This window comes from Rhinolophus sinicus, linkage group LG11, assembly GCF_036562045.2.
Source record: "Rhinolophus sinicus isolate RSC01 linkage group LG11, ASM3656204v1, whole genome shotgun sequence".
Taxonomy (NCBI): Eukaryota; Metazoa; Chordata; class Mammalia; order Chiroptera; family Rhinolophidae; genus Rhinolophus; species Rhinolophus sinicus.
The window spans coordinates 11,243,051-11,266,634 of record NC_133760.1 but is presented as its reverse complement, the minus strand read 5'-3'; the positions used below and the strand labels follow the sequence as shown (position 1 = coordinate 11,266,634).

The window sequence follows — 23,584 nt, the reverse complement described above, 5'->3', positions numbered from 1 at the left end:
TAGAATAGATCTCAATAAAACTATTAAAGCAAAACATGGGTTGAGGGAGCAAATGAATGCTCCCTAGGAGGTGCCCGGCCCTGGGACACAGTATCACCAAGACAGCCCTTGTGCTTGCCCTCCCAGGCTCACAGCGACAACCCAGCCCAGGGGTGGGGTTAGGATGGGGGAAACAGAGACAAAGGGGTCAGGGCTGCTTTGGGGAAGCGTGGCTGGATCTCAGGAGCCCCGTGCAGGCTGCCGATTCAGACGGGAGGAGTCAGAGAGGATTTTCTGGAGGATCGAGCGGCTGAGCCAGAGCCTGACAGATAATGTTGCTCATGACTACGGCGCTAATTTAAAAAAAAAAAAAAAAAAAAAAAAAAGACAAAACAGAAAAAACCACTTTTTCTGCCTTCGCGTGGGCCTGGTCGTGGCTCTCATCCGGAGCCGTGAATGCGGCCCCTCCAGGTTGCCGAGCACAGGGCCACACGGGGGAGCTGTTCTACCGCGTTCGTGCAGTATCTCCACTGACCAAGGGGCCTGGCAGGAGCAGGAGGGTTGGAGGGCTTGTGGAGGCCGGGGGTTATTTGCGCGGAGAACGTTTCCGGAGACACCACCGCAACAGGGACGACCTGCGAACCTCCGGCGGGCGGTGGGGACTGCTGAACGCGGGGGCGGTGGGGCGGGTATCCCGGAGACCCCCACCTCGAGGGGGACGGGGCTCCAGCAGGGGGTGGAGCCTTGCAAAGCGCACGGGGCAGGGGTCCTGCGTGGGTTATATTGCGGGGCGTTAGTGCGCCGCTGTGGGCGTGGGCAAAGTTTTCCAAACAGAACTGGCAAGGGGGCGCTGAACCAACGTGAACTGGACGTCCCCCCAAAGATGACCTCGATGAGGATAGGATGGGTGCAGCACGTGGCATTGGTAGAAGGAGGTCACCCGGTAAGGCAGGGGCGTTGACTCGGTGTCCCTGGGTCTATTCTGACGCAGCCTAAGCCTGGGGGAAGTGGAGGGTGGGAGGTTAACCCTAGATCTATGGTTTCTGTGAAGGGAGAGGCGCCAGGAACAGCGAGTCTCCATCAGGCGGGCGTGGGAGGAAAGATGGGGAAATGGGCTCCGAAGAGCCAGTGGGAGGTCCTGGGGAGATAATCCGCCTGGAGCTCCCAGGGACCAGGACATCTGCCGCTTTGGGATTGTTGAGTGTGCGGGCGGGGGTCTGAGAAACACTGCTCTGGGTACAGGGAGGAATGGTTTTGTGTAAAGATCAGCGTCTGGCAGGGCAGAGGGGCTTGACTCTGTCCCTGATTTGCTGTGTGCTGCATGGCCTCAGCTTCCCCATCAGTCCAACAGCTGGAGTCATCTCTATCCAAGTCCTGGGGTCTTTCTGCCCCCTCACTCATCCGCGGTTTTCAGAGGTGAGTTGCTGAGATTGCCTCTTGCGCACCTGGCCCTGTGCTGCGACACCTACGTGACTGAAACAGCCCCGGACCCACCCTCCACATACAGTCCGGTGGGGCACCAGATAGTGACAGCCCAGGATCATCAGGGCTGGGATGGGGGCAACAGAGATAGAGGGGTCAGGGCCAGGATGGGGGAAGCACAGGATCCCAGTGGGGAAGGGGTGTGCCCGGCTCAGCCTGAAGGGTCAAAGGTCTATCTAAACTGAAAGGTTTGCATGGGGCACAGGGCTTGGAAGAGGGTCCACTTCTAAGAAGAGATAATTAAGGTGCATCAGGAAAGGGTGTTCTAGGCAGAGGGAATGACATCTGCAAAGGCTTGGAGATGAGAACATGTGGCTCATTTCCAGCAGTCTTTTGCTGCCTCCCTGGGGAGCCCCTTGGTGCCCTGTCACATGTCCCCTAGTCCAGGATCTACAGCTGAGTGATGGGCTGTAAATTCTTGACGGTGGACACTAACTAGGTTTGTTCTCTCACAGGCCGGTGGTTTAATGACTGACCTTGAGGTTGGTGTGAATCCCAGCACCCCCACTAATCAGCTATGTGACCTTGGGCAAGGGACCCAACATACCCATCTATCAAATGGAGATATAATATTGGGTTTTACCAAATCAATCACCTCATTTTAAAGAGCTATAAAGAATTAAACATATTATTTATATACTTAAAAAATATACATCTAGTAGATGATATCAAGGGACCCAAGAAATAAAAGACTTAAAAACAACATGCTGCCACATCAGATGACACTTTGGCCTAAGTTACAGAAAATACAACTGACGACACAAGAATTTGCCAACTCAAAGATATACTATTCCAAACCTCATTACTTGAAATTTTAATACTGAACTTATTAGCAGCAGATTAGAATTTTTTAAATTCTTTGGTTCAAAATCTGTAAGAATCAGAAATGGGGTGATTAATTTAGGGTACCCTTTACTACTCACCTCTCCAGTGTTGGGTCAGCTGTTACCTGCTATGTTCTGACTCAGAGGTCATTACACAGGGAGACCTCCTGTTTTAGGGGATGACCCAGGAGGAAAGGATACCCCCGGAAACACACCCTGCTTTCCCGAGGGGGACCATTATATTCTTCCTTTATTGGCTGTCCTTGTATAATACAAATCTGCAAGTTTAGATACAAAAAAATCTGGAAATAAAAGATAGAAAAGTACCCGCCAGGCACCCCTCCGCTTTCCTCTGGACCCCTCCCCAACGGGCACCGAAGTGAGGTAACTGAGCAACTCCTTCCCCTTCCCTCTACCCCACTCCTGAGCCCCCAACTTGGCCCCTGCCCCCATGAGACCTTGGCCAGAGGAAGATGTGGGCCCCCAAGTGGGGGGAGGGGTGATAAGGGTGAGCACAGCATTGGCAGTGAACGCAGCGGGTGGGCAGAGGGAAGCCCTTTGCTTGTGCTGTGTATGGGGGAGGGGAAACCAGACTTGGGGTGGGCACCTGTGTGGGGCCCAGTAGATCCCCCAAGTGGGCATTCCTCCCCCATCCCACCCAACACTGGAAAGTGGAAGGTCAACAACAGAAACTGGGAAACGTAACTTGAACCGAGGGCACTCAGTGGTACTGTGGCCATCCCCGTGTCTGGGGTGGGGGCAAAGGGCCATTGCCAGCCAAAGTCTGGCAGTGAAATGGGTCCCTTAGTCAGGCTGGGTCGGTCCCTGAATTCCATCCTGTTGCAACCTGTCACAATGTCGGTTCTGTAGTGCTTGTGGGGGTAGTCGAGAGAAGGGGTTAGAGGGGGTGTTGAGGGGCACAGCCCCAGGGAGCAGAATGAGGGGAAAGGTTGGGCCTCCACTCCCAGACGTGGGGCACCTGGAAATAACAGGGTGGGCAGGGAGGCTCAGGCTACAGTTCAATCTCGAAGGTCTTCTGCAAGTCACCCGAGAAGGGGTTGGAAGGCTTCTCTACAGTGGGTTTGCCTTCTAATGCTGCCCACTGGGCCTCAAAGGGGTCCAACTCAGGGGCCGGGGCAGGTGCTGGCTCTGGGGGCCAGGGTGCCCCATTAGGACGCGGGCAGGCCTGGCCCCCAGGGGCACTGGGCACAGCAGGAGGTGGGAAGGCCCCAGCTTTCCCAAGTAGGGTGGCGGGCTGGGTCTGGAGCTGGGCAGCTGAGCAGAAGGCGTTGGCCACCATCTGTGAGGGTGTGATGCCCACCACGGGCACACGGGGCATGGGCGGGTAGCCCAAGCCTGGGTAGGCGGGCACAAAGGGGGGCTGCATGTGTGGAGGTGGCAGGAACACGGCCACCTGGGCAGGTGCAGCATCAAAGGGCCCCATGGAGGTGGGGAAGGGCTGCAGGGCGGGGGGCACCGAGGGCACAGTGGGTACTGAGGCCGCTTGCTGCTGCTGCTGCTGTGCTTTGGCCACCTGGGATACCTCCTCTAGCCACCTCTCGGCCTCCGAAGGGGTGCGCTTGTGCCCAGGCTGGAAGGCAGCTGCAGGGGCCATGGAGGGCTCACCCCAGGCAGAAGTTCCTGGAGAGAGGAGAGGGGCAGGTGAGGGCATGGGCTGGGTTGGAAAGAATCCTAGGCTGGGATCCGACTCGAGCCAGGCTGCCTGCCTTGAATCCAGCTCCACTCCTCACTAGCTGTGCTGATGCTGGGCAAGTGGCTTAACCATCCTGGACCACATAATGTTTTCTCAGTGCTAAGAAAATACAGTTCAAATACAGTTCTGAGAGTCTAAGGCCCCACGATGGGAAAGTATAGGCAGGACTGCCAATCACCCAGGCTGGCTTCCCTGTTATTAAGTGTTTTTAATATCACCCCTGGTTTTGATATTTTGAGAATGAATTGTTTTAGGAGGCTAAGAGTCTAAGGCTCCATGGATCTTTCTCAGACTATACTATGCTAACATAATGAATGAGGTTCAACAGTTCGAAATTTGTGTTTTCTAAGATTACTGAGTTTTAAGTTTACATGTTTGCCATCCTAAGGTGCTCCCACGGGCGCTAGGATAAGCCCACAGCCCTAAGGTGACTCCATGACACGATTTCTCAGGAAGCCCTCTTCTAAAGCCGTTAGAGTCCAAGGTTTCACAGTTCCAAATCTGTTAGGTTCTATTATCCTGTGATTCTAAGGCTGTAAGTTTCTAAATTTTATTTTTCTAAGACAGGAAGTTTAAAACTGATCCCATGGGGCTAAGGTGATCCCATGGCTCTGAGATGACCCATGTGCTAAGCCTGTGGGGTCCCTGAGGTAGCCCTGCATGGAGCAGGCACATGCAGGCGTCCGCCCAGGAGAAGGGCTGCGCTTACCTGTGGGCACCGGCGGCGGGGGCCCTGGCGCTGGCGCTCCGGCACTGGCAAAAGACGAGCTGATCTGTGTACACAGAGCGTTGATGCCGTCACTGTCACTGGCACCAGGGGGCTCCATTTCAGGCACTGGGAAGTCAGGAAGGGTGGAGATCAGTGAACAGGCCCTGTTCTTGACCCTTATGCCCTCAGGGGGCCCTCTCCCAGGGTGTGTGGGTCGGTGGGTCCACTGTGCACTAATGGCCGTGACCACAAAAATGATAACTCTGTGCATGTATGTGTGTGACACCTGAGGTGTACAAGTAGGGTGTGACGCTGGTGTAGCGGAAGTATTCCATGACATGACCGCTGCCAGACCCATAAGCTAGAACACGGGCAGAACAGAGACTGCTTCCCGTAAATCCCCTCAGAGACTGTCTGGTTGACCCCCCATGCCTCAGGAGTGCTGGTTCCCGGAACAGGCCTTTGCCCTGTCCTGGGCAAGCGTGTAAGGCACTTCCCCCTTATCTGGGGGGGGGGTCACACTCCAGTACTCCCTCCATCCTGCTCTGTCCTACACAACCGTCTAGCGCCTGCCACATGGCACAAGGATATCCACCTCGTCTTGCTGCTGCCCAAGATGGGCCTCGTATGTAAGTTCCCTTAACCAACTCTTGATGTGATGATGGAATTGTCCGACTCTTTCTTTGGTCTCAGCCTCAGAGACCCCAAGTGAAGGAGAACCTGAGTGTAGCCATAAACCAGAAGAAATATTTGAAATGTTTAATATCTATTAATTTAAAAATATGTTCAACCACATGTATGGCAGGAGCATTGACCAGTCAGAATGGACGTTGGCCACACTGGCTGGGGATCATTTGTCCCGCTTTGGGTGGTGAAGTGGGGCCCTGTCCAGCCGACCCAGACTGGCCTATAACATATATCACCAGGGCCGAGATGCACCTGTGCCAGGAAGATAGGAGACACTGACCAGGTGTGGTGGCCTCATGAGCCCTTGGGATGAGCAAAGATACCAACTGAATAAACAACAGAGGACCGCTATGTATGTGGTGTGACAAGTGCTGTGATATCTCAGCAAGTGGCTATCACCAAGGAGTGGGCATGACGCTCCAAGGGGCAGGTGGGAGTGTAAGTGGTTTCCATGTCAATTCTGTGATGACTGTGTGTGTTAATCCAAATGGGTGTGCAGCTGCTGAGGGTCTGGCATCTGAGTGTAACTGAAATCCAGGTGTGTGGTATCCTGATTGTGATTCCCAAGTGTGAGCCAATCCACCTGTGTGATGTATGAGTGTGCTTGCAAGCATGCATGAGTATGCATGTGTGACTTCCAAGTTTGTGTGAATCTGAGTGTGTGGTTTGTGAGTGTGCGTAAAGCTGGGTGTGTGATTTCTACATCTGGACATGTGCTTTCTAAGTGTATGTAACTTCTGATTGTGCAACTTCCAAGTGTGTGTGATTCTAGAATGCACATGACTAAGTGTGTGACTACGTATGGAGTGTGTGTGACACTGCAGCAGACTGTGACATCTGTGTGAGGCAATGAAATTTTGTGTGGCAAGTGACATTCAAGCAAGTGTGCAACTGGCTACAGGAGCGTGAGGCTTCCAAACAAAGCCTGGGGAGCCTGCCACCTCTCCGGGAGCATGTATGACAGCCTTGGGGCGGTTCTTCGTGTCAGGCTGCAAGAGGACAGCGAGTCTGAGGATGTGTGACGGCCAAGTGAAGCTGCGGAACATGGAGTGAGTGTGCGTCACTCTCATCAAGCACTGGCATCTGCTCAGCAGTCATCTTCTGGAGAAGCCCAGCCTCCTGGATACAAAGCAACACTTCCCACACCAGTCCCAGAGGCCAGGACGGGTGGGTGTCTCAGATTTGGCGTATGGAGGCATGAGAGCGGGCCAGACCACATGACTTCACTGACAGCTGGGACGAGAGGCATTCCTCCTGTCTGTCTCCCTCAGGCAAAACATGGTACCATGCCATCTCTCCTCTCCCTTGCCCATGGCAGTATTTACTGTAGGTCACGACATATGCCACCTCTCTCTTTCCCTTGGCACATAGCAGAAATTAGTAACCAAACACAATGCTTTATTACCACTCACCCCTCACCCCTCACCTGGCCAGACCTCATGGCTCTACTGGCCAAATGCTGGAAGAGAGGACTGGTCCTTTTAACTCCATCTTCCATCCAAGCAAAACAGGACATTTACACTGCCTCTCCTATCACCACCCATGGCAGACATTGCTAACCAATGATGATGCACCACCTCTTTCCTCTTCATTGTCCCTGGAAGACATGGCTAATCAATGATAGTGGGTGTTACCTCTGCCCAATCCTTTGCCCACAGGTGACATCATGAATCCATCACTATGCTCCCTGACCCCATGATCCCCATGCTCACTAGTGCCCTCCACCTCAAGTTTCCTCTGGCCAAATTCTGGGGGTCTCTCCTTGGGCAAATATAACACTCCTGCTGCTCTTTTTTCCTTGCCTGCGGTAAACTTTGCTAATCAATCATGTGATGTGCTACCTGCTCCTTTTTCTTGCTCATGCCAGACACTGTAAGGAGATAATGATGTAAGCCATCACTCTGTTCTCCTTGCCCTGGGCAGACACTGCTAATCCATCACAATCCTCCTTTCCTCTCAGCCTGAGGACTACCTGTATTCTTCACCTGGCCAGACTGCATCACTCCACTGGCCAAATGCTTGAAGGGAGCATAAGCCTTGGTGCCTCAGTCTCCTCCTGAGCAAAATCACAGCATCTGTGCAGCTGCCCTCCTCCCCTTCTCCATGGCAGACTTTGCTGATTGATCATGATGGGTGCCATCTTTCTTCTCTCCCTTGTCCATAGCAGACATTGCTAATCTATCTCTCTTGCCTGTGGCAGACATTGCGAATTGATCATGATGTGTTCTACCTCTCTTGATTTTGCCCTTGGCAGACAGTGCTAATCAATCATAGTGCCTACCACCTCTTCTCTCTCTCTTGTGTACACAGAGAGGGTTATTGATCCTGATGTTCCTGCCCACTGAGCCCAAGGCTTACCTGTGCCCTTCACCTGGAAGTCAGTGCGGCGCTGCAGCGTGGATGGCAGCTCGTTCAGCCGTAGGCTCAGCTGCCGTTTGAAAGGCGAGTTCTTCTGGCTGAGTGCCGGGAACCCACGGAAGGAGCCTTGGCGAACCAGCTGCTCCAGTGGGGCATGGCGCCGGGGGATGGCAGCCGCAGTGGTGCCTGCAGCCACTGGGGTGCCTGCCTCACCCTTCTCACCAGGGGATGTGGTGGCTGGTGTTGGGGACACATGCCCAGGCTGGGCAGGGACGGGAGCTGCACTGGGCGCAGCTGCTGCCTCTGCTGGAGACATGAGGGAGACAGGTGGTTAGATACCTTATCTTGGCATTTGAGGCCTCTCCCACCCGGTCCCCTTAATTATTCCCCAAGGCTGTCTTCCTTACACAATGTATCCTGTCCTCAAGACAGGCTGGTCAGGGCCCCAAAATGTCCCTCATCCCCACCCAAGACCACTTTCCCCAGGAGGCTCTTGGGGAATTGTCCCCCAACCTGACCTTCTGTCTCTAGCTTTCTGCCCCCAATCTGTCTTCCTCTGCTGCTCCCGCTGTTTTTCCCTGTGAGACCTTCTGTCTCATTTTCTAATTAATTTAATGGACACTTATTTGGTGCATGACCAACGTATCAGGCCTTGTTCCAAGTGCTTTGAAATTATTAACTCATTCAATCCTCACAACCATCCTACTGTCAATACTACCAGTGTCTCCATTTTACAGATGTAGAAACTGAGGCCCAGCAATGGTAAGTGACTTGCCCAAGCCACAGTGCTAGAAAGAGGCAGGCTGACTCTGGAGTCAGCAGTCTAAACAATTGCCCTAACCTCTCTCCCTCTGGCCTGGTCTCTCCACGTCATGCTGTCTTCCTCTGTCATTCTGTCTGCTCTTCTCTCTACCTCTCTACCTCCTCACAACCCATTCTTCAGATCTCAAGTACTTCCTCCCTTCATACAACTGCTACCCATCCTTCTAGACCTAGCTTGGCACACTACTTCCTCTGGGGAGCTTTCCAGATCTTTCCAGACTCTCAGTACAGGCTCCCTTCACTCTGGGACTGTCCATTGTCCTCTGGGGGACACCTGCCCTCCCCACTCCGCACAAGGCATGCTCTTCAATGGCAGGATCCTCTCACCCCTGCCAATACACAAACACACATCCATCCTCCAATCAGGCCCTCACTCAAGCTGCAGCCTGAATGCTGGTGAGATTAAACTCAGGCCCAGAGAGGGCAGGAAGATCATCCAGCATTTCTTCTCCCATCTTCCAGATGGAGGCGGTGAGGCTCTCACCCAGGCCTGGCCCAGGACAGTGGAAACAGCACGGGACAGGCTGGAACCAGGAAACCACCTCTGCCCCCACCTTACTGTGTGACTTCAGGAAATCCCTCCCCTCTCTGGGCTCGTTTTCCGACTGTAAACCTGGAATAAACATCCCTCTGGCTGCCTCCGGGGCCTCCTTTGAGGGTCAGTTGAGGCAGTGAATGTTCCATGCTTTGGAATCCGACAAAAGCTTAGTAAACAACTCTGTGGACAGTGCACTCCTCCACTGCTAAATTGGGAAGAGCTCTTTGTACAAGTGCAGTGCCTTGAGACTGTGAATAAGTGCACCATCGGCAAAATACTGTGATATGTTCGGCAAATCGTAATGCACTTCGTCAACTCTCATTTTGCTGTGCAAGCTGTAAAGTGCTTTCTACAGTGCAAAGTACCTGGAAGCTATAATATCCTCTGGAAATAGCAAAACCCTTTGCAAACTGTAAAGCATATGACAATAGTCTTTGTAAATTCTAATCTCCTATATAAACAGTAAAGAAATATTTATAGACTGTGAAGGGCTGTACACTCAGTGTGTTCTCTGTAAACAGTAAAACATCATATACTCTACCAGACCCTCTGTTAACTTCACTTTGTAATCTGTTTTGCCCATGATAAAATTCTTTGCAGGTGCTAATAGATGAGGTAACAGTAAAATACTTTGTAAGCTGTGAAGAGAGCTGTGTAAATTTGTAAAGAGGTTTGTAAATGGTCATGTAATTTACAGATAAAAATGTATTTCACAAACTCTACTATCCTAGTAAGTAATAAAAACTTCTGGTTTCCTAATTTTTTAGTCAGAAATATTTTAAACACACAGAAAAGATGTACTAATGGAACACTGAGCATGCAGGTTCGCTTCACCTATGGTCCCCAGGGTTAACATGTCACCAGATTTGCTCCTTCCCTCCTTCCAGAGCTTTTTGTTCTGTACCATTTAAGAGAAAGTCACAGACAACTCAATCCCAAAACCTTCAGCAGGTACCTCCTAAGAACAATGACAGTATCCTACAGAAGCACAGTACAGTTTCTCACTTGGGAAACTTAACGTGGATATGATCCTATTAGCCAATCTACAGTCCCTATTCCCATTTCCCCCAATGTCCCAATCATGTCCTTTATGGATGTTCTTTTATATATGTATACAATCCAGGATCCAATTCAGGACCACACATTGCATTTAGTAATATTTGTCAAGTCTCTTTAGTCTCCTGTAATCTGGAACAGTTCCCAATGGTAAATTCTTTGTCAATTCTAAGCAGTGTTTCCCAAATATTTAAAAACTAGAATCCACAGGGAAAAAATTAAATTACATCGTGACTTGGCACATAATACACTTATATTTTTTAAAAGCTCTGTTTGAGAACTTACAAAGTATTGGCCATTTACCTAGAATGTTATTAGAGTTTATTAGGCATTTTTCAAACTTTCTTGATGGCAACCCCGAGAGCGAAATACCTTTTACATGGTCACCCGATCCACATCCACACATACAAAATGTACACGTGCAAATACAGACACCGACATAGAAGTATCATCAAACTGTACTATCCTTACTACACTCCATTACTCTGATGTTTCCTATTCTTTTCTATTTCATTTTTTCAAATGCCAGCCACCGTCTAGCAAACTGACTTCACAACCCGTGAAGAGGTCTTGATACACAGTTTGAAAAGCCTGGGAACCTCCCTGAGATGGCAGGTAATAAAGCGCTTCGTGAGCTTTGCCAGGATTTGTGGCCTACAGAATACTACCCACAGAACTCCTTAAACTGAAGTGAGCTTTATAAACTGTAACCAAACTTATGGTTGGTGCTCTGCTTTGTAAACTGTAGAGTCTCTGCACCTCTGCAGCTCTCCCTGCAGACTGGACTCTTGGCCCCACCAGGGCCCCCTCTATGCCCAACTCTGCCTCTGGGCAATACCCACCTTTCTTTTTATCCGGGGCCTCTCGCTCAACAGGCCGCCCACCCCCAGACAGGCGGAAGGAGCCCTCGCGGGCAAAGCTTGTGCGGCTGGCATCGAAGGCAGCTGTGACCCCGCATTCCTTCTCCCGCCGCTGCTTCCGCTCCAGGCAGGCTGCAAAAGCACAGCCCACAGCGTGGCTCAGCCTCTCCCCCTGTGGGAAGAGGTTAGGGGTGGGGTGGGGGTTAGAGACACTGTATTGTGAGATTGGCCGCCAGGAGCGCTGGGTTCCAACAGCTCGGTGCTGGGTGATCCCAGAGAGCTTCATCTCTCTGGGCCCCAGAAACAAGAGTGCAATATTATGGGGATTCCTCAAAAAATTAAAACTAGAGCTGCCATACGACTCAGCAATTCTACTCAGGGGTATTGATCATAAGAAAACAAAACCACTAATTCGAAAAGACACATGCTCATTGCAACTTTACTAGTATTAGCCAAGATAAGGGAGCAACCTAGGTATCCACTAATAGATGAATGGATAAAGAAGATAAGATATGGTGTGTGTGTGTGTGTGTGTGTGTGTGTGTGTGAAGAAATATATACATTGCCCAAATGGCAAGATTTCATTCTTTTTATGGCTAAGTAATGTTCCATATATATTTCATTTGGGACAACAGAGATGGACCTAGAGGGAATTATGGTAAGAGAAAAAAGTCAGAGAAAGAAAAATACCATATGATTTCCCTTATATGTGGAATCCAAAAAAACAAAATAAACAAACAAAACAGAAACAGGCCTACAGATATAGAGAACAAGCTGATGGTTGCCAAAGGTGGGTGGGTGGGAGGATGGGAATAAAAAGAAAAAGGGAAGAAAAAAAAGAGTGCAATGCTGTATGCCTCCATTTATATGAAGGTCTAGAATAGGCAAAACTAATCTATGATGAAAAAAGGCAGAACAGTGGCTATTTCTTAGGGGTGAGGGTGGGGCCTGACTGGGAAGGGGCAGGAGGGGATGGACCAGGGTGGTGGCCATGGTCTAGAGCTTGACAGGGGTTTGGCTTATACAGGTGTAAGCAGTTGTCAAACTCAACAAAAGTATAACTAAGGTTTGTGGACAACATGTGTTTTTTTCCAAAAGAAAAAGAGCTGGAAAAAATATGAATTCTACTTAATGGTATGCATGCTGAAGTGTCTGGGGGAAGTATTCTGGTATCTGCAACTCTGAAATGCATCAAAAATGAGATGGGCAGATAAATGATAAAGTGAGTATAGGCAAATGTGAATAGCAGGATCTGAGTGGTGTGTGTACAGGTGACTGGTTACTGCGTTAAGTCTTTCCACTTTGCTGCAAGCTTCAAAATATTTTTTCTTAAACTTTGGGAGTAAAAACAATAGCTACATTTTCCTGAGTGTCTACTTGAGAGGCTCCAAGGCCAGACAGCCTGGAATTGATGCTGGCTTCCCACTTCCCAGCTGTGTGTTCTCAAGAAAATCACTTCAGGGGCGTCCGGGTGGCTCAGTTGGTTAGAGTGCGAACTCTGAACAACAGGGTTGCCGGTTTGATTCCCACAATGGGCCAATGTGCTGCGCCCTCCACAACTAGATTGAAGACAATGAGCTGCCGCTGAGCTTCCGGAGGGGCGGCTGGATGGCTCAGTTGGTTAGAGCATGAGCTCTCAACAACAAGGTTGCTGGTTCAATTCCCGCATGGGATGGTGGACTGCACCCCCTGCAACTAAAGATTGAAAACAGCGACTTGACTTAGAGCTGAGCTGCGCCCTCCACAACTAGATTAAGGGACAATGACTTGGAGCTGATGGGCCCTGGAGAAACACACTGTTCCCAATATTCCCCAATAAAAAAAATCAAAAAAAAAAAGAAAAGAAAGAAAGAAAGAAAATCACTTCACCTCTCAGTGCATAAGCCTCCTCATTTACAAAATGAGGGCCCTAACAGCACTTACTTCACAGGGTTTCTGCAAGAATTAGGTGAACTAATGCATGCAAGGCATGCAGTACAGGAAAACCACGCATGTGCCAACAAAATTCTGTCCATAAATCTGGCCCTGAGCTGACCCCTGACTTGCATCCTTTTACGCACTCCTCACAACAATGCCAGGAGGTGGACACTCTGATGAACCCATTTTATAGATAAAGAAACAGGCTCAGTCAACACACCCATCTCGAGTGGCAGAGTTGGGATTCTCATGAGATCTGTCAGACTTGTTTCCTAACCAAGATGCTCAGCCATGTCTTAGAGTTAAACTTGGGGACAAAAATCCTCAACAAAATACTAATAAACTGAACCCAGCAGCGTATTAAAACGATTATGCACCATCATCAAGTGAGATTGATCCCAGGAATGTAAAGTTGGTTCAACATGAAAACCAATCAATGTAATACACATAATTAGAATGAAGGAAGAAAAAACACATGATCATCTTGATTGATGCAGAAAAAGTGTTTGACAAAATTCAACACCCTCTCATGATTAAAAAAAACACTCAACAAACTTGGAATGGATGGGAACTTCCTCAACCTGATACAGGACATTTATGAAAAAGTCACAGCCAACATCATACTAAATGGTGAAAGAATAAAAGCTTTCCCCTAAGATCTGGAACAAGACAAAGATGCCCATTTTCATTACTCCTATTCAACACTGCACTGGAAGTTCTAGCCAGAATAATTAGATAAGAAAAAGAAATAAAAGGCATTCAAATTGGAAAGGGAGAAGTAAAATTATCTCAATATTTGCTGATGACATAATCTTATATGTAGAAAGTCCTAAAGGATCCACAAACTATTAGTGTTAACAAATGAATTCAGCAAAGTTGCAGGATACAAGATCAACAAAAATCAGGTACATCTATATACACTAGCAGTTAACAATCCAAAAAGGAAATTAAGACAATTCCATTTACAATAGCATCTTAAAGAACAGAACAGTTAGGAATAAATATAACCAAGGAAATGAAAGACACATACACTGAAAACGACAAAACATTGCTGAAAGAAATTAAAGACCTAAATAAATGGAAATACTTGGGTTGGAAGACTTAATCTTCTTAATATTGACTTAATATTGCTTGTCAAGACGGCAATATTTCCAAAAGTGAGCTACAGATTTAATGCAACCCCTATAAAAATCCCAATGGACTCTTAGAGAAATGGAAAAGCTGATCCTAAAATTCATATGGACTTGCCAGGGACCCAGAATATCCACAACAATTTTGAGAAAGAACAAAATAGGAGAACTAACATTTTTCAATTTAAAAACTTATTTCCAAGCTTCAGTAATCAAAACAGTGTAATATTGGCATAAGGACATGCAGACCAATGAAATAAAATTGAGATCCTAGATATGCACACACACATCTATGGTCAATTGATTTTTAATATGGATTCCAAGACTATTCAACTGGAGAAAGCACCATTCAATAGATGGTGCTGGGACAACTGGATAACCATCTTTTGCAGGTCCCTACCTGAACCCTATCCATGTGACTAGGTTCTGACCAATGGAATGTAAGTGATTAGAAATGACACACAGCTCTGAAAAAGGAAAGGGGGTGCCCCTCTTTATGTCTTTCCTTTCTGTGGTTGGGATGAAGATGTGAAGGCTGGAGCATGTGCATCCATCTTGGATCAGGGAGTGGAAGCCATACCTCAGTATACCAACAAGATAAAAGGAGCCGTGGTCCCTGATGAGTGGAGAGGAACCACACCACTGCTGCACTGCCTGCCTTTGGATGTCTTTCACATGAAACTCAAACTTCTATCTCACTGAAATCACTGGTATCTGTAACAAGCCTCAGAATCCTAACTGTTAGAATGCTTCTGAGAAGACAGTACACTTGTTGCTTTTATCCAATTCTCAGAGGGAACCTTGACAATCCCCACACTCCCAATATAAAAAAACACAGACAAAATGAATTGAGGCTAAAGAAAGAGTGAGGGGTATAGTTTGAGAAGGGCCTGAGAGAGCCTGCATGGGATAGGAAACTATGGGTGGTGTTTATCCATAAGCAAAAATTCATGGAGCTGGACATGGATACTCAATGAGAAAAGTTAGAGAAACATGAAGAACTATTGATAACGAGGAGGAAGATGAAAACAAATGTTTTCCTGAACATTGTTCTAAGTCCTCTGTATTAACCCAGTCAAGTCCACAATAATCCTGTTGGGAGGTGCGAGTACAGCCCCTTTTCCACATGAGGACACCAGGCCTGGAGAGGACAGCTGAGTGGCTTGCTCAACTCCACTCAGCCAGCCCGGGATGGGGCTGGAATGCCCAGGGAATGGGAGAGAAGAGTCAGCTGGCTTTGGGCTTCAGCGATACTCACGGAGTCCTTGAGTGCCAGGAAACAGTGGCAGATCCAGCGGCGGGTGGTCCCATCACGGCAGATGTAAGAGAAAGCCTTGTCCAGGTTGCGGTCAGGAGCACAAAAGGAGACCTTTTCAATGGTCTGGTCTACCAGCAGGTCCTGGGAGGGGCCGGGAAGCCAGGAGAGGAATGTGAACTGTCTTTCATGTATTCATTCAAACGTCTTTTAGTGTCTGCTTTATATTCCATCCTGACTAGGGTAGGCACCCAGCAGTCACTGAAACAGCTGTGAAGCCTGCTGGCATGGGGCGGGTCTCAGTTTAGCGCAGGAATCAGACTCATTACCAGGAAAGGGCCCAGAGTCACAGCCAGACTGTAATGAAGGGGGCACAGGCAGAGGGGTCAGGGCCAGGATAGGGGAGGCACATGGGCCTGCAGGAGCCAAGAGGAGGTGCTTGACCCAACTTCGGGGGGAGTCAGACAAAGCTTCCTAGAGGCAAAAGGCAGGGAACAGTATTTTAGGCTGAGGGAACTGCCTGTGCAAAGGTGTCAATCCTGTTTGGGTATTAAGCTAACTCTCATCATGTGCTGGCTGCCTCCTCTGGCAGTCTCTGGGCTAGAGGCAGGGAATTTAATAGTGAGCAAACAGATACCCAGATCCTGGTGCCACGGTGCTCTTGTCTGGCTGGGTAGACTGACAATAAACATATAACAACTAACATTCATTGATCTGAACACTTACACTGTACCAGGCATAGTTTTAAACTATTTGCATATACTTTCTCAGGTAATGGTAGGTGTTGTCTCATTTTACAGATGATACAATTGAAGCACGGAAGGGTTATATCTTATACCCGGGGTCTATAAGTGGGTGACACAGGACAGCTGGTAAGTGGGTGAACTGGGATCCGAGCTAAGGCGGCTGCTCTACAGTCTATGCTCTCACCCACTATCTATGCCAGCTCACAAATAACCACAGGACTTATGACTGTGGAGTGTGCCAAGATGTTCCAAGAGCCCATGGCATAGTCTAGAAGGTCTCTGAGGAAGGGAAATCCTAGAGGTGGGTGGGAAAGCATCCTTGGCCCCATTCCAGCAGAGACAGGATAGTGGCCCACTAGTGCCTACTCCCACCCTCACAAGCTCCTACCTTGGTCTTGTCATCCACGACTCGGAGCCCATCAGCTGACACCCACAGGACAGACTTCACGGACTTCCGGCCCATCTGGGGTGGAGGGGAGAACAGACGGCATGGTCAGGGCTGCCTCTTCCAGTCTGACCTTGCCCTTCCCTACGCCAGCCACTCACTCACCGCCTTCAACTTCTTCACAGCATCTTCACACACGTGCATTCCACGGGACTCCTCCACCTCCACGTGGCCCAGGTACTTGGGAGGGAGAGGATGGGAGGACATGAAATCAGCACAGTAATCAATAATTCCTAGTGTTCTCTGAGCAGCTGCAATGTATCACACAGTGTCCTAAACAGATCATACTTACGAACTGATCTACTCTGTACCGCAACTCTACAAGGTGGGTCGCCCATTCCCATCCAGACATACAGATGAGAAAACAGAAGCACAGCGTGTAGTAGTGATTACCATCCTGCCTCTGTCCCTGGGCCTTTACCCGTCCTTCGGAGTGCCAGCATCTGCATCTCTGCGCCTGAGAACTGGCCCCACGCAACGACTGACGGGAGTTGCGGTACTCTTGCCGCAGCCTTCATGGGCGGGTGGCTCTATTTCCCAGAGTCCCCAGTGGCATTAAGCTCAGTTGCCCACGTCTGCAGTTTAGTAACACACCCTTGAATGGCTGCCTTCCTTTCCTCACTCCCACCAGCATTTCCTGCACCTCCCAGCGGACCCCTCACACTTAAAGCCCGCTTCTGGGTGAGGGAACCAAGTTAAGGTGTGAACCTGCACCCTGCTGTTTCCTTTACCAAAGTGTAGTGTGCAGTTGTAAACGGTCATAGAGGGCTTTGCAAATGCAACAGAATTTTTGTGACCTTCCAGTGCCCTCTGTAAATTGTGAGCTCCCACAAAATGGGGTGACTCAGGCAGGACATCCCTCAGGTAACATTTTCCTGGTACAAGAGAATGTGTGTTGGTTTTTAATCTCAATTCTGAAGGACAGGCTCCAGAGTTCTTTGAAGATAACGATGTCTCTGCCACACAGAACAAGACTTCGTCCAACTCGCCCAGTGCCCGGGACCCGCATGCGCACAGTGCCCCGCCCACTCACCCTGACGGGGAAGCTGCACGTGCCCTTGCGCACTGCGTCCTCGTCTGCCTGCCACTGGTGCGGGCGTGACGCCTCTGGCACGTAGGCTGGCTTCCGCCGCCGCAGACTCTGCCGTAACTTGTTCATGGTGCCCGCCCCGTCTGGCGACACAGGACAGGGAGTGGGTCAAGGGCAGGGATCAGAAGCATGGGGCTCAAGCGGGACGGACACAGTGCTCAGGGAGCATAGGGTCAGATAACAAGGGAATCGGGTTACCGGGTCACTGGGTAAGAGGACATGACATTTAGGGAACTTTGATCGTCAGCAGTCAGGGGACATGGGGAAAGAGGGTAACATAAGGCAGGGAACTGGTAAGAGTCAGTGTGGGGATTCAGAAGACATGGGGCGAAGGGGCAGGGAGGTCTGGGATAGGGGTCACAGCTTTTAGGGGTCTGGAGATTGGGGATGTTACAATCTAGAAGCATGAAGATGCAAAGTAATGGAAAATCAAGGCATTGGAGGGCATGGGGATTAGAGAGCATAGGAGTCAAGGGTCATGAGAACAGGTGTTTTAGGGGTAGGAGGTCAGGGGGTGAGGTGGTCAGAGGGCACAGAAGTTGGGAATTGCATGGGTCAGATGTGGGGGGAGTGGGGGGCATGGGTCTGATATGGGGGGACTCAGAAGGTCCAGAGATTGGGGTCCAGAGCCCAGCCAGAGGGTGTGGAGGAGGGGGGCTTGTCTCTGTGCCTCTAGGATACTGCCCTGACAACTGTGTCTAGTCTAAGGCAGGGGCCCCTGGGGTGGTATGCATCTGTGACCATCAGAGGTAGGGGTGGGCGGCCGCAAAGGCAGTCTTCACTGACCAAAATGCTCTTCACTGACTGATTGCCAAAGGGACAGTCCCAGGAGAAGGGTGCGGGGACACTGAGGACAGAGCACCAACAGCAGATGGGGACTCTGTGTGTGCAAGCAAGTGTGCAGCTGGTGTGAATGCTATGTGTGAGGGTGTCTAGAGCTGAGCATGCAACTATTGTTTGCAGGTATGTCTATTTCTGAACGCTGTATGGAAGGACGAAGGTCTGAGAATGGTTGTTTATGAGAGTGGGAGTCTGTGTCCAAGAGTTTGGTTGTTGTCTGTGAGTGTAGGTCCCTAAAGGTTGTTGCTGAAAGGTATCTATGTGTGAGAATGGTTGTGAGTGTGTGTCAGGAAATGCTGCCTGTGAGGATGTGTCTCTGGGCAGGAAGCTGTTGTCTATGAAGCTGTGTGTCTGTGTGAGGGTGTGGCTATTATCTTTGATGACTGTTACCTATGACAGTGTGTGTGTGTCTGTGAGTTACCCAAGAGACCATATCTATGTCCAAGAGTGCAGTTATTGTTTGTGAGGGTGTGTCTGTGTCAGAGCATGTGGCTGTTGTCATAGAGTTGGGTCCGTGAGCGTTGTTCTGAGGGTGTGTCAGTACATACCTGTGCATCTGTGAGGGTATGTGAGAACGTGAAGTTGTTGTCTTTGAGAGTGTGTTCATGAGTGTTATTCGTGAAACTGTGACTGAGAACATGGCTGTTGTCTATGAGAGTGCTGGTTATTATTTGTGACACTGTGTGCAGAAGTATAACTCTTTGGGAGAGCATGGGTCCACAGATGCTATCTGTGAGGCTGTGTCTGCTTGTGAAAGTGTGGCTGTTGTCTGTAAAAGTGTGGGTCTGTGTGTGTTGTCTGGGCGACTGTCTGTGTGCAAGGGTTCATCCATTGAGAGTGTGTATCTAAGAGTCGGTATCTGGTTAGTATCTGTAGTTGCCTGTGTGAGTCTGGGTGTTGTCTGGGAATGTGTGTTTGTGTGACCTTGCGCCTGTGGATGTGGGGAGGTTGGTGTGTGTCTGAATGTCCCAGTGTGTGTGTGACATAGTCTAGATGTGCGTGTCTGTGCACAAGTCAGGCTTGGATAGTCACTGAGTGTACAGGGAAGAGGTTTGAGGGTGTCCACTCATGAGTGTAATTAGGACTGTGTGATTGCAGGGACAGTTCCTCTGGTCATGCTAGGCAGGCCCACTCACCCATTCAGCCCTTGCCCTGTCACCAGCTAGTCACTTACCTGGCTCCGTCCTGGAGGTTTCAGGGGGCCCCAGGGCCCCACAGGGGGCTGGAGGCAGATGCTGCTCAGGCCTCCTGGGTCTGCCCTGCCCAAGAGAGAGAGGAAAAGGTGAGAGGTTGGCTTGGGATAGGGCTCAGTCCCCTACTTCACCCCATCTTTGGAAAACAGCCAACCCCCCCCCATCGCAGGCTCGGGTGAGAGCCTGGTTGTCATAGCAACTGCTAAGAAGGGAGATGAGCCACCTGGTTGCAAGGGCCCAGAAATGAGTAGGGGTATTTGGGGGAATTTGTTGGGGGATATCCTGACCCCAGGAGGCCCTCAGTATCCACGGTGATGGTGTGAGGAAGGAGTGGCCTTGTCCTTTAGAAACACATCCAGGGATACACACAAACAGTCACATGTATGCATGCAACTCACATCTACAGTTGTCCCTAGCACCCAAGCATGGCTCTGTCACACCTAAACAGTCACAGCCACTACAAACATCTGGTCATATAGCCATAGTCACAGATATACACAGTCTCCACTACAGACATTTGTCCACATGCATATAGAGTCCCAGCCTTCCTAGGCACTGCCACAACCACTGTCACATCAGCTACTGACGTTTGGTCACTTCTATTTTCTCAGCCACATACAAAGAGCTGGGCCCAGGCATATCCACTAGAGTGGCACATGCACAGCCACACCCAGTGACAGTTATATTTCCTCAGGCAGCCACCCAAGATACTCACGTCACAGACCCACCCACATAGAATCACATCCAGTCACACAGACATAATCATAGCCACACACAATTGTCACACCTAGCTCCACTGCTGTGTGTTGACATCTGGTCATGAATGCATGCAGAAATACACACATTTGGTCACACACAGACACACCCAGCCACAGCCACATGTGTTTAATCATCTGAAGGCACATAGCTGCACATGGACACTTAGCCGCTTGTATCAGTCACACCAACACACCTTTTTGGTCACACACTGTCAGACAGTCACATACTCAGTCGTAGGGGCACATATTTGGTCACAGTATCAGCTAACTTATATGGACAGTCCTCCACCCCCAATCACATACAGAGACACTGATGTCTATGGCCCATGCATTGTAGAGAAACAGGCACGCACACCCAAGACATGCGTACAACCACCCAGAGACAACTATCCCCAAGGATGGCCACACTTAGACACAGCAAGATAGCCGGTGGTTCAGATTCATGGCCATACACATTTCAGAAGTGGTAATGAATGCAAAGTCACACAGCATCAGTGTCCACATTACCCGGCCATCTATCAGTCATAATACTGTCACCCAACATCCCATACTCAGCTGTACCATGTCATAGCACCACAGAGAAACACATAGGCTCTCTTCATGCAAATATACAAGTCACACAGACAAGTTAGTGGCCATATACAATCACAGCCCCGTGTGGACAGACGTATCTCACACACAGAGACATCAGTACACAATTTCCATTTCACACATTACAAGCACACAGTCAGGTGTATGCTTAGAAATGCAGTGACCCAGACATAGCATTTAGAGCTGCGTTCACACAGTTCCTGATGGAGCCATGTACATAGTCAGGGGACAGTAACCCTGTCACCAAATCACACACTCAAACACAAGCAGTCCAGCATGCACACAGACTCACATACCAAACAGTTACACAAGTATAGACACACACTCTCACAGACCATGACACAGACACAAGTACAGACAGTCACCCAGGGTCAGACATGCCGGTCACACACAAATACAGAAGCCACAGTCATATACACACACTCCCACAAACACACACAGTTACCGTTACCTGGTGCCACCATACAGAAACACACCTATATCCTGAGTCAAACACAATGAAATAACCCACTAAGCCAGGCTTTTAGAGCCCAAGTCCAGTACATAACCCAAATCACACATTCACGACTATTCGTGCACAAAATCACTCAGTATCAACACAGAGGTAGATGCAGTCATTTATACAACCCTGGGCACACACACAGACATGGCTTTGAACACACAACCACTGTCATACAAACACACAAGTCACAGTGCCATCACACAACCCCAGTCACATAAGCACAATACAATGGCAGTCACACACCCAGAGTTGCAGGGACATTGTGTGTCACACAGACCCATGTGTGACACACATTAAAATTAGTCATAGACAACCACAAAACGTTCACAGTCATTGGGAGAGTTGCACATGTACACAACTCCACTTACAGTTACAACTCCACTCACATTTTCAGTCAGCCACACACATGCCCAACTGCAGACTTAACACATATACTGTCACATACCCAGTTATAGTTTACCAAGGCACACAAACACAGGGTCACAAAAGATGGAATCAAAGACACAACCACGCAGTCACAACCATGCACACACGCAAACAGACTAAAAAGTACAGGGTTCTGCACAGTGAGCAGCTGTCATACACGCATACAGTCACACAAATGCTGGGGTCACACACAGACACAACCAGACGCAACCACAAACAAGAAACGCATACACACACAGGATTCCTCATAGTCACCAGCTAAGGCACACAAACACGGGGTTATACTCTCAGCCACTTCTCCATCGCTTGTTTCCCCCTCCCCCCCCAGGTACCACACACAAAGCCACCATCACCTCAGAGGCTGCAAACAGGGCTGTACCGGGTCCCTGGGGAGCCGCCCCCCCAGCATGAATCCTGGAGCCTTGGGGGCCAGAACCGAGGGGGGGGGCAGAGCATTATATGCGGGTGGGGCCGCTCTCAGATAGGTGAACAGCCCCAGGGACAAAGGGGACAGCCCACGGGACCTGTGCCCTGGGACCCTTGACCAACCCTTGGTAGTGGAAGAGGGTGCCAGAAATTTGCCTTATTTTACTCAGGCTGGATGGGGTGGGGGATGGAGTCCCAGGCATAGGGACCTTGTTGAGAAGGGGCTGTTCGTGGGACACAGCCCAAGGACGGGCGGGGGATGCTATGCCCAGGATGCCTCTGAGGCCTGGGGACAGGCTGCCTAGAAGCCCCCCAGGCCTTGGCCTGGTGGCGAAGCTGTGTTCTGAGACTCCATCCTCAAGACCTTGCCTAGAGGGTTGTTGTACTCAGAGACCCCCTCAGGCAGGGAGGGGTCAGGATGGCGTTTGGTCTGGAATCGCCTCCTGGAGGCCTTGGCTTCATCTGGGGACTGTGCTCCAGACCCATCCTCAAAACGTTGCCTAGGGAGTTGTACCGAGAATCTGCCCCACTGTCCTTGATTTTTCTGAGGGGGAAATCTGTGTCCGCGATCCCTATCTCTAGGGCCTTAGCAAGGGAGGGCCTGTACACATTAAACCCGTCTCCCAAGCTTTGGCTTGGTGGGGGTCTGTTCGTGGACCCCCACCCAGGACCACCCTCTCCAGCCTTGGCACCTTCTCTTCATCCGAGCGCAGCGGTCGCCTCCCACCCAACGCCACATCAGCAGCGGCGCCGCCCCCCACCCGAGCCCCCCTCTCCCGCCCTTCTCACGCTGGCCGCCGCGCTGCGGGACATCCAGGGCCCCGGCGCCCCCGCCTCCCGCCGCCCCGGCTGGGTCCGGATTCCCGAATGCTGCTGCTCTGAGGAGGCGGCGGCGGCGGCGGCAGCTCTGTCTGACGGGGGCCAGGGCCGGGGGCCGAGGGATGGTGCGGGATGCACGCGCGCGAGCCTGCTCTGCTCCCCGATGATTCCGTTCCGGGGGCGGGGGAGCGCCCCTCCCGTCTCGGCCCCGCCCACTGGCCTACCGCCTGCTGGATGTGCAAAGACCCCGCCCCAGCCGAGCGCCTAGTCGGCTCGAGCCCCGCCCCTTAGCCTCAGACCACGCCCATATACAAAATATAACCCCGCCTTCTCTGCTGCGGCCTCCGCCCCGCCCCGCCCATTGGCCAGTCCCTAGCAGAGCGTTCATTTGAGCCTTGCTCCGACTTCCCTCCAGGT

General features: G+C 50.3%; 1 protein-coding gene across 3 annotated transcripts; it reads right to left on the bottom strand.

Moving 5' to 3' along the window:
• Nucleotides 1–2,246: 2,246 nt before the first annotated feature.
• On the bottom strand, nucleotides 2,247–23,381 carry NUMBL (NUMB like endocytic adaptor protein). Of its 3 annotated transcripts, none has more exons than XM_019751502.2 (10): nucleotides 23,138–23,381; nucleotides 19,627–19,711; nucleotides 17,556–17,695; nucleotides 16,628–16,702; nucleotides 16,466–16,540; nucleotides 15,335–15,475; nucleotides 11,012–11,201; nucleotides 7,754–8,056; nucleotides 4,709–4,834; nucleotides 2,247–3,926 (listed from the first exon to the last, which is right to left on the bottom strand). In XM_019751502.2, exons 1-10 carry the CDS (start codon nucleotides 23,159–23,161, stop codon nucleotides 3,298–3,300), a joined length of 1,788 nt encoding a protein of 595 aa, XP_019607061.2. In that variant the 5' UTR covers nucleotides 23,162–23,381; the 3' UTR covers nucleotides 2,247–3,297. The 3 variants fall into 3 exon arrangements, with proteins under 3 accessions (XP_019607061.2, XP_019607060.2, XP_019607062.2); XM_019751501.2 differs by having other exon boundaries at nucleotides 7,754–8,059; nucleotides 23,138–23,380; XM_019751503.2 differs by having other exon boundaries at nucleotides 7,754–8,059; nucleotides 19,627–19,706; nucleotides 23,138–23,380.
• Between the last annotated feature and the right edge of the window lie 203 nt (nucleotides 23,382–23,584).

Coding starts and splice junctions, on each gene's coding strand:
- NUMBL (XM_019751501.2), bottom strand. CDS start 23,161: ATGTCCCGCAGCGCGGCGGCCAGC. Junction 15,476..16,465: donor TCGTGGATGACAAGACCAAG/GTAGGAGCTTGT, acceptor GGCCCCTCCCAG/GACCTGCTGGTAGACCAGAC. Junction 4,835..7,753: donor CTTCCAGGTGAAGGGCACAG/GTAAGCCTTGGG, acceptor CTGACTTCCCAG/TGCCTGAAATGGAGCCCCCT.